Raw genomic sequence first — 13,726 nt, forward strand, 5'->3', positions numbered from 1 at the left:
ATTATCACCCTTTGTATGTATTGTTGCTTATGATTATCACCCTTTGTATGTATTGTTACTTATGATTATCACCCTTTGTATATACTGTTGCTTATGATTATCACCCTTTGTATGTATTGTTACTTATGATTATCACCCTTTGTATGTATTGTTACTTATGATTATCACCCTTTGTATATACTGTTGCTTATGATTATCACCCTTTGTATGTATTGTTACTTATGATTATCACCCTTTGTATGTATTGTTACTTATGATTATCACCCTTTGTATATACTGTTGCTTATGATTATCACCCTTTGTATGTATTGTTACTTATGATTATCACCCTTTGTATGTATTGTTACTTATGATTATCACCCTTTGTATATACTGTTGCTTATGATTATCACCCTTTGTATGTATTGTTACTTATGATTATCACCCTTTGTATGTATTGTTACTTATGATTATCACCCTTTGTATGTATTGTTACTTATGATTATCACCCTTTGTATATACTGTTGCTTATGATTATCACCCTTTGTATGTATTGTTACTTATGATTATCACCCTTTGTATGTATTGTTACTTATGATTATCACCCTTTGTATATACTGTTGCTTATGATTATCACCCTTTGTATGTATTGTTACTTATGATTATCACCCTTTGTATGTATTGTTACTTATGATTATCACCCTTTGTATATACTGTTGCTTATGATTATCACCCTTTGTATGTATTGTTACTTATGATTATCACCCTTTGTATGTATTGTTACTTATGATTATCACCCTTTGTATATATTGTTGCTTATGATAATCACCCTTTGTATGTATTGTTGCTTATGATTATCACCCTTTGTATATACTGTTGCTTATGATTACCACCCTTTGTATATATTGTCGGATTTAGTCTGCTAGAACGTTGCTCACGAGGAATGCTGCTCTGTAGCTTTCTTTGTTGTTGTTTGGTTTCGTTAATGTCTTTACGTCGTTTTGTTATCAAGGTAATATTTGTCTCACAGAAAAACTGGGAAGTAATCTCTCTTTTTCAATTTTCTAAAACAATTTGTGTAGAACTGGTATTTTTTTTCTTTGATATTTGGCAGAATTCACTAGTAAAGCCATCTGGCCTTGACATTTTCTTTGTGAGAATGTTTTAATTACAAATTAAAATTTTAAAATACATATAGTGCTACTCAGGCTCTCTGTTTCTTTTTGAGTGGGCTCTGGTAGTTCATGCTTTCAAGGAGTTTTTCCATTTCATCTAAGTTGGCAAATATATCAGCACAAAGTTGTTTGTAATACTATTCCTTTATCATCCTTTCAATATCTGCAGAATCCACGGAGAAATTGCGTCTCTCATTTCTGACAGTGGTAATTTATGTCATCTTTTTCTTTTCTGATCCGTCTGACTAGAAGTTTTTCAATTTATTGATCTTTTCAAAGCACTACCTTTGGTTTCATCACTTTTTAGTTTTCCTGTTTTCTAGTCACTGATTCCACTGTGACCTTTCATTTTTGCTCCTCTGCTTGTCTGGGAATCTAGCCTGCTCTTGTCCTTCTGTAAGGCGCAGGCTCAGGTGACCGATTGGATCTTCTCCCACCTCTCCTGCAGGTGTTCAGTGCTGTAAATTCCACCTCGGTATTGCATTGCAACATCTTAAACATCTGATAGCTGTTTTTTCTTTCATTCCCTTCAGTTCAAAGTACTTTCCCTTTTGATTTCTTCTGTGGCCCACAGTTACTGTGATGCTTGTGATTTACTTTTCAAATCTTTGGTGTTTCCCACATACATAGTTTTCTGTTTTATTTTTTTTTAATTGAGGTAAAATTCACATAAAATTAACCATTTAAAAACATACAATTCAGTGGTATTTACATTCACAACACTGTGCCGCCAGCATCTCTAATTCCGAAACATTTTCATCACTCCAACTAACAAACCATCCCTCATCCCCCTTGCCCTGTTTCCATGGATTTACCTTTGTTTCTCATTTCTAATTTAATTATATTGTGTCACCAGTACACATTTTGCGTGACTTAAATCTTTTAAATTTATCGAGACTTGTTTTATGGTCCAGAATGTGGTCTATCTTGAAACATGTCACGTGCCGTGAAGAACATCTCATTCTGCTGCTGCTGGGTGAACATTTTATAAACATCTTTAGGTCATAGTGGTTGGCAGTGACGTGCTGATTTTCTGGCTACTTGTTCTATTAACACCGTGAGAGAGGTGCCGACACCCGACTGTAATTGTAAAGTTGTCTATTTCTCCACGGCAGTTTTATCAGTTTACTTTCATTGATTCTGAGACTCTGTTGTTAGGTACAGAAATGTCTGGACTTATATCCTCTTGACTGGTGGAGCCCTTTGCACTATAAAGGAAGCTTCTTTATCCTTGATAAGGTTCTGTTTTCTGAAATCGGCTGTGTGTGATGTTAGCATAGGCCCCCCAGTTTTCTTTTGATCCATGTTAGCATGGTATATATGCTTTTCCATTCTTCCACTTTTTTTTTTTTTTTTTTTTTTGAGACGGAGTTTCGCTCGTTACCCAGGCTGGAGTGCAATGGCGCGATCTCGGCTCAACGCAACCTCTACTCCCTGGGTTCAGGCAATTCTCCTGCCTCAGTCTCCTGAGTGGCTGGGATTACAGGCACGCGCTACCGTGTCCAGCTAATTTTTTTTGTAATTTTTAGTAGAGACGGGGTTTCACCATGTTGACCAGGATGGTCTCGATCTCTTGACCTCATGATCCACCTGCCTCAGCCTCCCAAAGTGCTGGGATTACAGGCTTGAGCCACCGCGCCCGGCCTCATTCTTCCACTTTTAACCTAGTTATGTCTTTATATTTAAAGTGGCTTTATTGTAGGTAGCCCATGCGTGGGTTTTGCTTTTTTATATAATCTGACAAGTTCTTTTAACGGAGGGTGTTTTGTTATTTAAATTTCATGTGATTATTCAGGTTTTGCTTTTTTATATAATCTGACAAATTCTTTTAAGTGAGGGTATTTTGTTATTTAAATTTTGTGTGATTATTCATAAGGTGAGGTTTAAGGTTATCATCTTGCTGTTTATTTTGTTTGTCTCACCTCTTCTTTATTCTCTTTCTTTTTTCTGCTTTCATGTGGGATATACTTGTTAGGATTCCCATTTACCTCCTTTCTCCACTTACACAGCATAAATCTGTATTCTGGTATTTCTGTGGCTGCGTGGCTGTTTAGAGTGTATGATATCCTTTCAAGCAGAGTGTAGAAACATTGCATTTTCACAGGTTATCGACTCTGTGGTACATTGTTAGTATTGTTTAAGCAGCCAATTATCTTTTAGAGTGACCTTTAGCATAAGAAACGTTGGGTACACTTTCCCCTGCAGTTTATGTGTTTGAGGCTCTCCATGCACCTGCGTGGAGCCACACTTCCAGTAGGCGTGGCTTCCTTCTGACAGCAGGACTGACTCCAAGAGCTCCTGCAGGGCAAAGCCACCAAGGACACAGTCCTTTAGCTTTTGAGTGTTTGGAGAAACATCTTCATCTCACCTTCACTAACAATCATATTTTCTGGGTATGGAATTCCAGGTTGGCAGTGTTTCCCCTTGGCCTCACAGAGGTCCCTGTGCTGGGCTCTCAGCTACAATGCTTCTGCGGGAAGCTGTGCCATCCACCTCTGTTGCTCTGCACATATACAAGCAGTGCTCTCTGGCCGATGCTCAGATGCTCTTCGTATCACGGGGGTAAAACCATTTGGTTACAGTGTGCCTTGATATGGTTTTATTCCTCTTTACAGTTCTCGTGCTTGAGATTCATTCAGCTTCTTGGATCTGTGAGTTTGTATTTATTTTTACCAAATCTGGAAAGTTTTCAGTCATTATTCAAACTATTCTGTGTATTCTACCCCTCTTCTCCCAGGATTCCAGTTACACCTGGATTTGTGCACTTAAAACTGTTCCTTGGCTCATTGTCTGTTAACTTTAATTTTTGCTCTCTTAAATTTCATTATCTCTTCATTTTTAAAATTTTCTGTTGCTATGTCTCTAAGTTCTCCGAACTTTTCTTCTGCCACTGCTGTCATTCACCCCACCTGGTGCCTTCTTCATCTCCCGTGTTGCAGTTTTCACCTTGAAAGTTTGGTTTTTGTCTTCCTTTTATATCTTCAACATTACTACTTAACTTTCTGAACATATAGAATAGAGTTATAATAACTTGCCTTCCAGTTCTACTATCTGTGCCCATTGATTGGTTTCCTTCTGATTGATCAATTATTCCCCCATTATGAGTCAGGTTTTCCTGCTTTTCTATACAGCAGGTTTTTATTGGTTTGCCTGACATTTGGGCATTGTTTTCCTTAGGGGTCTGGTGAGCGTTTCTGCATTCCTCTTCAGGCTTGGGCTCCAATCCGAGACAGTTATGCTCCCAAAGGAAATAGGTCCTTTCAGGTCTTGTTCTTAGGGTCTCTTGGCAGGTCTGGAGCAGGGCTCGCCCAGGCCTGTGTACCCCGGACTGAGGCAAGGCCCTGTGTCTACTCTGCCAGATGCCCCAGGGATCATGAGGTTTTCCAATCTGGCTGGTGGAGCCGGTGCTGTTCCCATCCTGCTTCCTAGAACCCTTTTGGGTGGTTCTTTCCCAGCAGGGAGTAGCTTCCTCTCAAGGACGTACTGATCAGTCCTCAGCAGGACACTCTGGGGCCTGCAAAAGTCTTGGGTTTTTCTCTGTGTAGCCACCCCCTCCCCAGGGCTCTGTCCCATGAGTGGCAGTGTCTGGCTTTCCCTGGGCTCTTGGCTCCATCCTGTGACTCAGGTCACCAGCGGACCCCACCTGAGCAGCCGCGATGAGCTCGGACTTAACTCGGGGACCAGATGTCCTTGCTGGCATCAAGCGTTCTGAGAGTCTTTGTTTCATACCATTTGTTTTTTTGCTGTTTCAGACGAGGGGAGTATCTGGTCCCTGTTACTCTATTTCAGCTAGAAGCAGAAGTCAGCTGGCTTGTAAGGAAGTTACAGTGGGGAGTATGTGCCGGTGGGAGTGAGCAAATGTGCACAAGGACAGGGGCACCTGCTTACGTTGTGAAGTGACAGCAAGGCCTGGACGCTCTGGAGCCGCCCTTCTTCCTCTGCCACGGCGCTCTGCGCCAGGACATACGCCTCCAAGTAATACGCAGTTTTCTGCTCTTCATCTTTCTCGTTCTGGGCACGTAACCTTCATAAGACACAAGAACGGAATTTGGAACAAAAGTGTTAAAACATTACGTTATCATTACTAAATGTTTAACATGTCATCTTCTATAATTATACTGTATATGTTATTAGTACTTAAAATGATGTCTTAAAATAGCCTACCTGTAAAGACATTCTCGATTTGTCTTAAAGGTTTAAGAAGCTGAAATAACGCAGTATGTACAGGATATTGTGGTTATGAAAATTACATCCGCACTGGAAGGAGGACCAGCTGGAATCAGCTGGCTGGGTGTGACTGGCTAACTGAAGTTCTAGACGACGTGTCCCACATCCACAGTAACAGACGTGGCTCAGGTCAGACCTTGTGGGGGGGGTCGCGCTTTTCTGGCACAGGCTTCTGAAAGCCCACACTGGGCCCACTGTGTCGAGATGCTTATGTGTGGACAAGCATGGGGGCAGCCCCAGGTTGGGGGCAGGGCAGTGGACGGGGTGAGGGAAGCTTTGCCAGGGCAGGGGTGGCTGGCATCAGGGCTGTGCGGGCCCTGCCCTCAGTGGGTGCGGCCCCTGAGATGGGCTTGGGACAGGGCTACAGAGCCACACAGGGCGGGCTGAGTCCTGAGGCCAAGGGCCTGCAAGAAGCTCAGGGCTGTGCCTGGGACGCGCACGTGTGACCTGGGCCTGGGCGTGTGTGTGCAGTGAGTGTGTGCCTGTGGCTGCTGCGGTGGGTGGTGCTGTATGTCTGTGTGTGTCTGCCGAGGGCTGGAGGAGCAGGGCCCAATGAGGGTGTCCCTGAGGGAGGTGCGGGCAGCTGCAGGGCTGGGGCCAGGAAGAGGCCCTGTCAGGGGCAATGGGGGCTTCTCAGGGGGAGGGCTGGGCATGTGATCAGAATGTGGGGGTGAGGTGGCAGCTGGTAGCTTGCCAGGGGAGGGGCCTGTGGACCCTGAGGGGGTGCAGCTGGGGTAAGCCAGGCCCCGAAGGCAGGATGGCGCCGGGCATGTGTGTGGGAGAAGCCATGGCTGCCATGCAGGGGGCGCGGAGGCGGCCTTACGTCTTGATCTTCGCACGCTCTAGTTTGACATCAGCGCACTTCTCTTTGTGACCACACTCGGTAAACCTTCTCTCAACATCCAACAAGCTGTCATCCAGCTCCTCCAGCAGCAGCGAGTACTCTGTGGGTTCCGTGACCGCGGCCTCCTGTGCAACTCTGACCCGCAGGCTCAGGCACCTGAAGTGGGGGTCGGTTTGAGGCCTGAGTCAGAAGCCCCAGGGCCTTCTGTGTGTTGGAACTCGCAGCTGTGCTGCCACTGTTCTCCTGGTGTTCACCCAGGGATGCTAGAAGAAGTGCTTTTAGCATCTGAAAAATCAGACACCGTACAGGCCTCAATCTGTGATCATGGGCAATAAAGTCAGAAACTAACAAGCCCCAACCCAGGCACCGTATCCACGTGGGAATTTGAAGGCCCTCTCCTACGTGACCCACTAAAGGAACAAAAACCCATGCTGATGTGGTGGGCTGTCCACACATCGCAGCTGCAGGGCAAAGGGCAAGGTCAGGAGGCAGGTGGAGAGCACAGCCACGAGGCCTCGGCCTCCCCCACCCAGCCCCAAGCAGCCACAGCAGAGCCCTGGGCAGCCCTCTCGCAGCTGCAGAAAGAGCTCCACAAAGATGAAGCAGAAGCAAGGAAGCCCGAGTCACACAAAAGTCCCTATTGTTGGGTCTGTAAAGCAAGGCCAGCTCCTTGAAAAGGTCCACTGTGCTGGAGCTTCCAATTCCAATTTAGAAGAGACGGCGTTGCCAACCTGGCCAACATGGCGAAACCCCGTCCTACTAAAAACAGAAAAATTAGCCAAGTGTGGTAGCAGGTGCCTGTAATCTCAGCTACTCGGGAGGCTGAGGCAGGAGAATCGCTTGAGCCAGGGAGTTGGAGGTCACAGTGAGCTGAGATCATGCCACTGCAATGCAGCCTGGTGACAGACAGAGATTCTATCTCAAAACAAAAAGAAAAGAAGAGATGGCTTTGATTAACGGCACAGAGGGAGGCGTGCCTGTGACAGGGCTTTGTGAAGGAGAACACATGCTCTACAAATGTATAGACACACACAGACTTGGAGGAATAGGTTTCTTAGGTCCTTCCCAAGGCCCTAAATCTGCCTTTCTAAGCCAAACAGATGGGATGGAAGGTCCGTTTCTCAGAGAAACCCTGAAGCAGCTCAGGAAACTTCTGGAGCTTTCTGGAGCTGCACAGAAAGCTATGACTATGTGGCCCCATTACGTGGGTCTCTGTGAGTATGTGGCTCATTATGTGGGTCTCTGTGAGTATGTGGCCCCACTACATGGGTCTCTGTATGTGGCCCCATTACATGGGTCTCTGTGAGTATATGGCCCATTACGTGGGTCTCTGTGAGTATGTGGCCCCATTATGTGGGTTTCTGTGGGTATGTGGCCCCATTACATGGGTCTCTGTGAGTATGTGGGCCCATTATGTGGATCTCTGAACTTGCACAGGCTTGGCCTATGGCACAAACACCACAGATGGAAAAGAGGAAACCAGTGTTCACGTGAACGGAGTGTTTCTCACAAAATGTTACCTGGCTTCTAGGTCTGTGATCATGAATTCCAACAACGGCGTTCGGTTTGGTCTTTCTTTCTTGAGAATCTCGAAGGCAGTGGTGAGCTTCTGAAACATGTGGCACACCTGAGGGCGGGTGGGCGGAGACGGGTGTGTTGTCAGCAGTCTGTCCGGCAGAGCTCCGCGGATGCCCCTCCCCTCCACCGAGTACCTTGCCCAGTGCCTGACACGTGGCCCCTGGTCCCCGGGCCTCTCACCGTGGCTTCTCGTCTTGAGTGTTCCGTGGACAAGAGCGTGTCTGCCAGGGTCAGCGTGGAACTGTACCAGAACTCCTCATTTCCGCCCAGGTGCTGGGCCTGTGCGATCATTTTCTTGGCTTGTCCATACTTCTTCTCCCTGTTGGCCAGCTGTGCCAGAAGGAACAGGCACTGGGCCTCTGCACAAGGCTCATCCAGCTCCTGAAGGAGAGAGACTCAGAGGAGCGTGGGTTCCTCCACAGGCGTGTGCAGGCAGGGAGACAGGGGCAGCCAGAGAGAAGGAAGAGGGAGACAGAGGCATCGGGTGAGGGGGAGGCAGGGCCGCTCTGGCAGCAGAAGGGTGGGGCCCACGTCTGCCCTCAAGCTCCCCAGCTGCGGCTCCTCTGGTGGGACACCCATCCTCCCTGCCCTCCCACGTTCCTGTACTCCAGGTGCTTCTCCGGAGGCCAGAGTCAGCACCTGCGGCAGTTCGTGAGTGCATCGAGTTCCGTTTAATTATATTTCAATGATGAGCTGACAGCAGAATGAGCGTTACTGAGGCGCTGCCCCACCTGGCTCGTCTTCAGGGGGATTTGCCTCCCCATACCCCTGGGTGGCAGGAAGCTTCGTCCCTGGAGCCTCCTGGGCTCCTGGTGGCCCTGTCCTGGCCCCATCTTCAAGGAGCTCCTGCTTGGGGCAAAAGGCTTTGGGGCAATCGCACCTGGACATTGATGCCCGGAGCGCTCAGAGGCTCCTAGAGCCCAGCCAGCCCATCCGGGGCCTGCTGCCAGGGGGCTGGGCTGCCACACAATCTGGGGTGAAACACAGGGCAGCATGTGCTAAGAGAGGGGTGCTGGTCAGAGGGCGAGGTGAGGATGGGAGCAGTGGTGGGAGAAGGCAGCGTCCTGTCCCAGGCATCACTTTCCAAACAAGGTGCCCCGTGTGCTCATTTGGACCTGAGAGGCCCCTCCCAGGAGCAGTGCAGGGACGAGGGGAGGGTGGCTGACGAGCTGGGGCTGCCTGCCAGCGAGCAGGTATGCCAGCTGCTGAGGGTGCCATGCATTTAAGATGCCCATACATTCAGGAAGAGAGAGGGGCCATGGCCACCAGGGAGCCTGCATGCACCAGGGCAAGGCTGTGACCACCAGAGATGGCATGGGCAGGACCTGAGTCTGTAGCAGCTTTGTGGGCAGTCAGGTGGCCTGAGGGTAGGCAGGTGGGTGGCTGGGCTCTGTGGAAGGGCATTCCTGGCCTGGCCAAGCCTGGAAGAGGGGAGGCCCTGTGTGGCTGGGCCCAGAGAGCAGGCCCAGCAAGGGCCCACAGGGCCGGTCACTGGCAGGGCCTGGTCAGGTCAGCTGCAGTGGGCCTGTGGCTGGAGACAGGGCTGGCGGAAGCTTCCACATGAAGAGGAGAGTGCGGAGGTGGGACAGGCTTGGTTGGGGCTGGGAGAGGACAGGGTGGGTGGGACGTGGGGCCTGAGGGTGAGCATGATGCTGGGCTTTGGTGCCGACACCTGAGTGGGAGGGGCAGAGCCCTGTCCTGAGGAGTGGACAGCACGGGACAGTCATAGCCCCTGGGGCAGATGTTCCCATCCCAGAGGCCTCTGAGGTCAGCAGGGGTCTGAGTGCTGAGGCCACAGAGGGAGAGCCCGGGGTGGGGTTGGACCCCCAAGAGACAAGAACACCAGGTGGGTGAGCCTGAGAGGGAGCAGGGAGCCAGAGAGCATGAGGGAGGGGTGCCACCAGCAGGAAGGAGAGAGCCCCATGGAGGTGGGACCAGGGCGGCAAGGGCAGAGTGCGGCCTACGCACTCCCATCGCAGGCTGCGGGAGCAGGTTCAGGTGCTTGGGGGTAGCTGGGCTGCACTGGCCAAGGGTGAGGTGGGGCTGGAGGGGAGGGCAGTGCACGAAGGCAGACTTTCTGCAGTGTGGATGTGGCTGAGAAGCAGAGTGAGCTCCCAGGAGCTCTTCCACACCTCAGCTCCCTCTGGTCCCAGCAGAGGCTGGCCCTCTACTGTGGATGTGGTCAAAAGAACACTACACCCACCAGAATCCCTTCCCCAGCTGTCCAGGGTGTTCTCAGGCCCTTCCTCGGACAAGCTCAATCTTGACTCTGGTGTGTACACACCCATCTCTGCTGTCAAAGACCTGCACACACCTGCCCTCAGTGGCTGAGACCTGCGCACGCCTACCCTCAGTGCCTGAGACCTGTGCACGCCTGCCCTCAGTGCCAGAGATAGTCTGAACCTCTCAAGGCTTTGATGGGCATCACTGAATTTTTATACCATTCTAGGTTCTTCTCTTTTTCTGGAATTCTTCTTCAGGAAAAGGGACAGGCTGTCTGGTTCTACAGCTCTGCCTCGCCCTCCCAGTGAAAGCAACTCTAAAATCTGGACACAAGATGTCACCATGTTTCTGAAGGTGGGTTTGGAGGGCAGTCAGTGCCGACAAGAACTCCGCCAGGGTCAGGGTGGAACCGTACCAGAACGCCCCATTTCCGCCCAGGTGCTGGGCCTGTGTGACTACAGTCGGCACAGACAGAAGCACCCATGGGCCTCCATCCACCCTGGCTTTCTCCTGGGGCTGCCATCCCTGTGGAGGGATGAACCTGGAGAAAGCAGGAGCGCGGCAGGTGAGGAGAGGAGGCTGGAGCTGGGGCAGGGCCTGTCCCAGGAGGAGGGCCGCAGGCGAAGGGCCGGAGGTCCGCACTCCCCTGGGGGCTGTGCGCTGGGCTGGGCTGCTCACGGCAGAGCAGGATTTCACAAAGCCAGGCGGGAACCTGCTGAGGCAGAACAGCTGCAGCACCCACAAGGCGGGGCCTCGGCAGACGACCCGGGGCTTTCGGTGGGGACAGTAAGGGTCGCATCCAGAGTGAGAGCAAAACAAACGAAGACCAGACCAGGCCCCGAGCCCTGGACCCAGGCGGCCCCGCGCACGATCCGCCTTCTAGAACAAAGTGGTGCTTTTGGCACTGACACCCTCTGGGGTTCTCCAAGTTCTCGTCCAGCCTCAGAAGGTAAGAAACTGACTGGCAGGAGGCGGGGCTGAGCCAAGGACACCGGAGAGAAACGAGGTCACAGAGACCCGCAGCAGGTACTGGAAATAGAAACTTTCGCAAACCGTGAGTCGAAGAGCAAAAGACAGACCGACAGACAGAGGACGCGTGGGACCCAGGCCAGGGAGGCAGGTGGGCTTCCTGGAACCGAACACCGCAGTGCAAGCTCCCACCCGCAGCCCTTCCGCTGTGCACGGTGTGCTGGGAGGGGCCCCTTACCTGGAAAGCCAGGTGAGCCTCGGACAGGAGCAGCCGTGCAGGCTGGTACAGGCTCATCTCCAGCAGAACCTCTGCCTTCAGAATCCACAGCTGGGGATAGGACGTCCCATCAAGGCCTCTTCCAGTCTCCCCATTCATCTTCAAAATCTGTAAGACACGGCAGCCCCAAGCAGCCCAGTCCCGACACCTGTGACCTCTGAGGGGGTCTGTACCGCATTGTGGGTGCCTCCCAACCTCCCTGTGAACCCCGAGGCCACAGCTCAGGCCTCTGCCATCTCCTCCCACAGACCTCCCATGCCCTATGCACCCCTCTCTTCTCAGAAATCCCTCGAAGCCAACCGAGCCCACCAGCAGCCACGCAGAGGCTTCCAGACTCCACACACCCATATCAGGGTGTAGGAGCCTGAGCCCACCTTGGACTGCCAACCAACCTGCCATCTAGGCCTGCCCTGTGGCCCCGCACCGGGCCTTGCTAAGGTGCCCCGGGGAATGGGCCAGTGGCTGAGCCCCTGCCCTGGGATCTAGGCCTGCCCCACGCCCCCTCCTCCCTAGTCAGAGGCTGCCCTTGAAGCCTGGGGTGGTGGCTAAGCCAGCTCTGCTGTGCTGTGGATGCAGGTCCCATGCTGAGCCCCCGTCCTGCCTGCCAGGTCACAGGAAGCATGGCCTTTGCTCCTCAGTGGGGCTCCCATGGTAACTGCGTTTAGGGTTAGGAGCCGGGCTGGTCACCTTTCTTCACGGGCAAACCCAAAAGGGTGCTGTGCTCTGCCACTGGGGGGTGGGAAGCCCAGGTGGCACAGGGAGGAGAACCAGTTCTGTCAGATGACGGGGACCTCCAGGCAGAGACCCCTCTTCGCCTGCCCCACCTTCTCTCTGCCTCTGCTCAGGTGCCTGGCAGGCGTGTTCCAGGGAGGCCTGCGGTGCACAGAAAGCTCGTCTTTCCCGGGGGAATTCCAGGGCCCACGGGAGAGAAACCGCTTGCAGGAAGCCCCTCGAACACTGACACCTGGGCTGCCTCCTGGCTCAGCTGCAGCCTGCACAGTCACGAGGCACTGGCGCCTGGCAGGTCAGGATTCTGGATGGTGAGGTTACCTTGTCCTTGGCTTCCAGTGGTTTGATCTCCACAGAACGGGCAGCAAGCGTCTGCTCGCTGAGTGCTGGCAGGCTTTCTTCTAATAAGGGCTCCTTGTTTTTCTCTTTTTTCAATGCGATCTCTTTTCTGCAGCTAATGTGAGTAAAACAGACGATATGCAAAGGAAAAGCCACGTGGCCACGAAACTGTCACTTCAGTAATCAGAGAAATGCAAATGACAACAGTGACAATTACATTCTTCACGCGAATGTTCACAGAGATTCTTTTAAATCCTCAGGATCTGACGGCACATCTGACTCCCGAATTTAAGTCCCTCACTGGTTCTCTCTTCCAAACTCTGAACTCAGGTCCAGCTGCTGTTTGACAGCCTCACAGGTGCTTCATGAGCATCTGGGACTCCATCTCTCCAGGCCAGCACGCCCAGCCCCGCCCACTGTGCCTCCTGCGGGCGCCCCCGTCTGAAAGCTCGGTAGCAACTGCAGGTCCCTGGGGGGGCTCCTGCTCCTCTGCTCAGCCTTCCTGCGGGGTCTTCAAGGTGCCTGCTGCCTTCCCCTTCACCCTCCACCTGGTCCTGGCCACAGCCCCTGACTGTCCCGCCTTCTCCTGTGCCATGAACCCCAGGCCCTGGCCATTTGCCACACCACATCCAGAGAGGTCCTTTAGAAGATAGGCCAGGAGGGGTCAAGACCGTGCCAGGCCCCAGCCCTAGCCCCAGCCCCTGGGCCTGCACGCCCCCGACCAGGCCTCCGCAGCCACGTGAGGCCCCCTTGCCACCGAGACGTCACTGCTCCCAGCACAGCCCACCACACTGGCCTCCCCACGCTGCTCTAGACTCTGCACAAGAGGGAACGGGGACCCTGTGGCCCCTGTAGCTCCACTTCTCCAAGGTGGTTTTAGGGCTGTGCGGACAACTGGGCCAAAAGCCAGGTTCCTGGGACGGTGCCCCACGTCACTCAGACCAGGAGACGGTGGGCACGGTTCCAACGTCCAGCCGAGGGCACTGACAAGTGTGAAGTTCACATCGCAGGCCAGCGTTTGTCACCAGAGGGCAGTAAGCCAAATAGCAGAGAGAGCTCAACTCCCTGGTCACAGTCACACCGTCTGTTTCTATGCAGCGGGGAATGGCCGGAAGAGCATATGTGAAAATATGAACACGGTCACGCTGGGAGGCGCGGCCGGCGTGACCTCTATCTTCCTCTTTCTTTTATCTACCTACGGGTCCTAAGATTTTCACTGTTACATGTATCACTTATGTAATTTAAAAGTATCTTGTAAAAGTGAACAGAATGGAACCATATGTAAGCACGGCACAGATGTATTTCTCAGATGGTCTCTGGATCTAAGGTGATTTGCTATATGAACAAGAGTTAGTTGTTAAACAGCATGATGGTAGTCAGCGTCAG

At 51.7% G+C, this 13,726-nt stretch overlaps 1 protein-coding gene across 36 annotated transcripts in view; it reads right to left on the minus strand.

The window, feature by feature from the left end:
• CFAP46 (cilia and flagella associated protein 46) overlaps positions 1-13,726 on the minus strand; it is a 132,149-nt gene that overhangs the window by 36,972 nt on the left and 81,451 nt on the right. For all 36 annotated transcript variants that reach the window (XR_013525227.1, XR_013525229.1, XR_013525230.1 and 33 more), the window contains 6 exons: positions 12,323-12,455; positions 11,234-11,380; positions 7,984-8,184; positions 7,746-7,852; positions 6,205-6,381; positions 5,043-5,178 (listed from right to left, as the gene is read on the minus strand). Coding sequence is in view for 24 of the 36 variants with exons in the window: in XM_054243521.2 (XP_054099496.2) it covers positions 5,043-5,178; positions 6,205-6,381; positions 7,746-7,852; positions 7,984-8,184; positions 11,234-11,380; positions 12,323-12,455 (901 nt within the window). In the remaining 12 variants the exon portion in view is untranslated. The remainder of the gene's footprint in view (positions 1-5,042; positions 5,179-6,204; positions 6,382-7,745; positions 7,853-7,983; positions 8,185-11,233; positions 11,381-12,322; positions 12,456-13,726) is intronic.

This window comes from Callithrix jacchus, chromosome 12 (genome assembly GCF_049354715.1).
Source record: "Callithrix jacchus isolate 240 chromosome 12, calJac240_pri, whole genome shotgun sequence".
Lineage (NCBI taxonomy): Eukaryota > Metazoa > Chordata > Mammalia > Primates > Cebidae > Callithrix > Callithrix jacchus.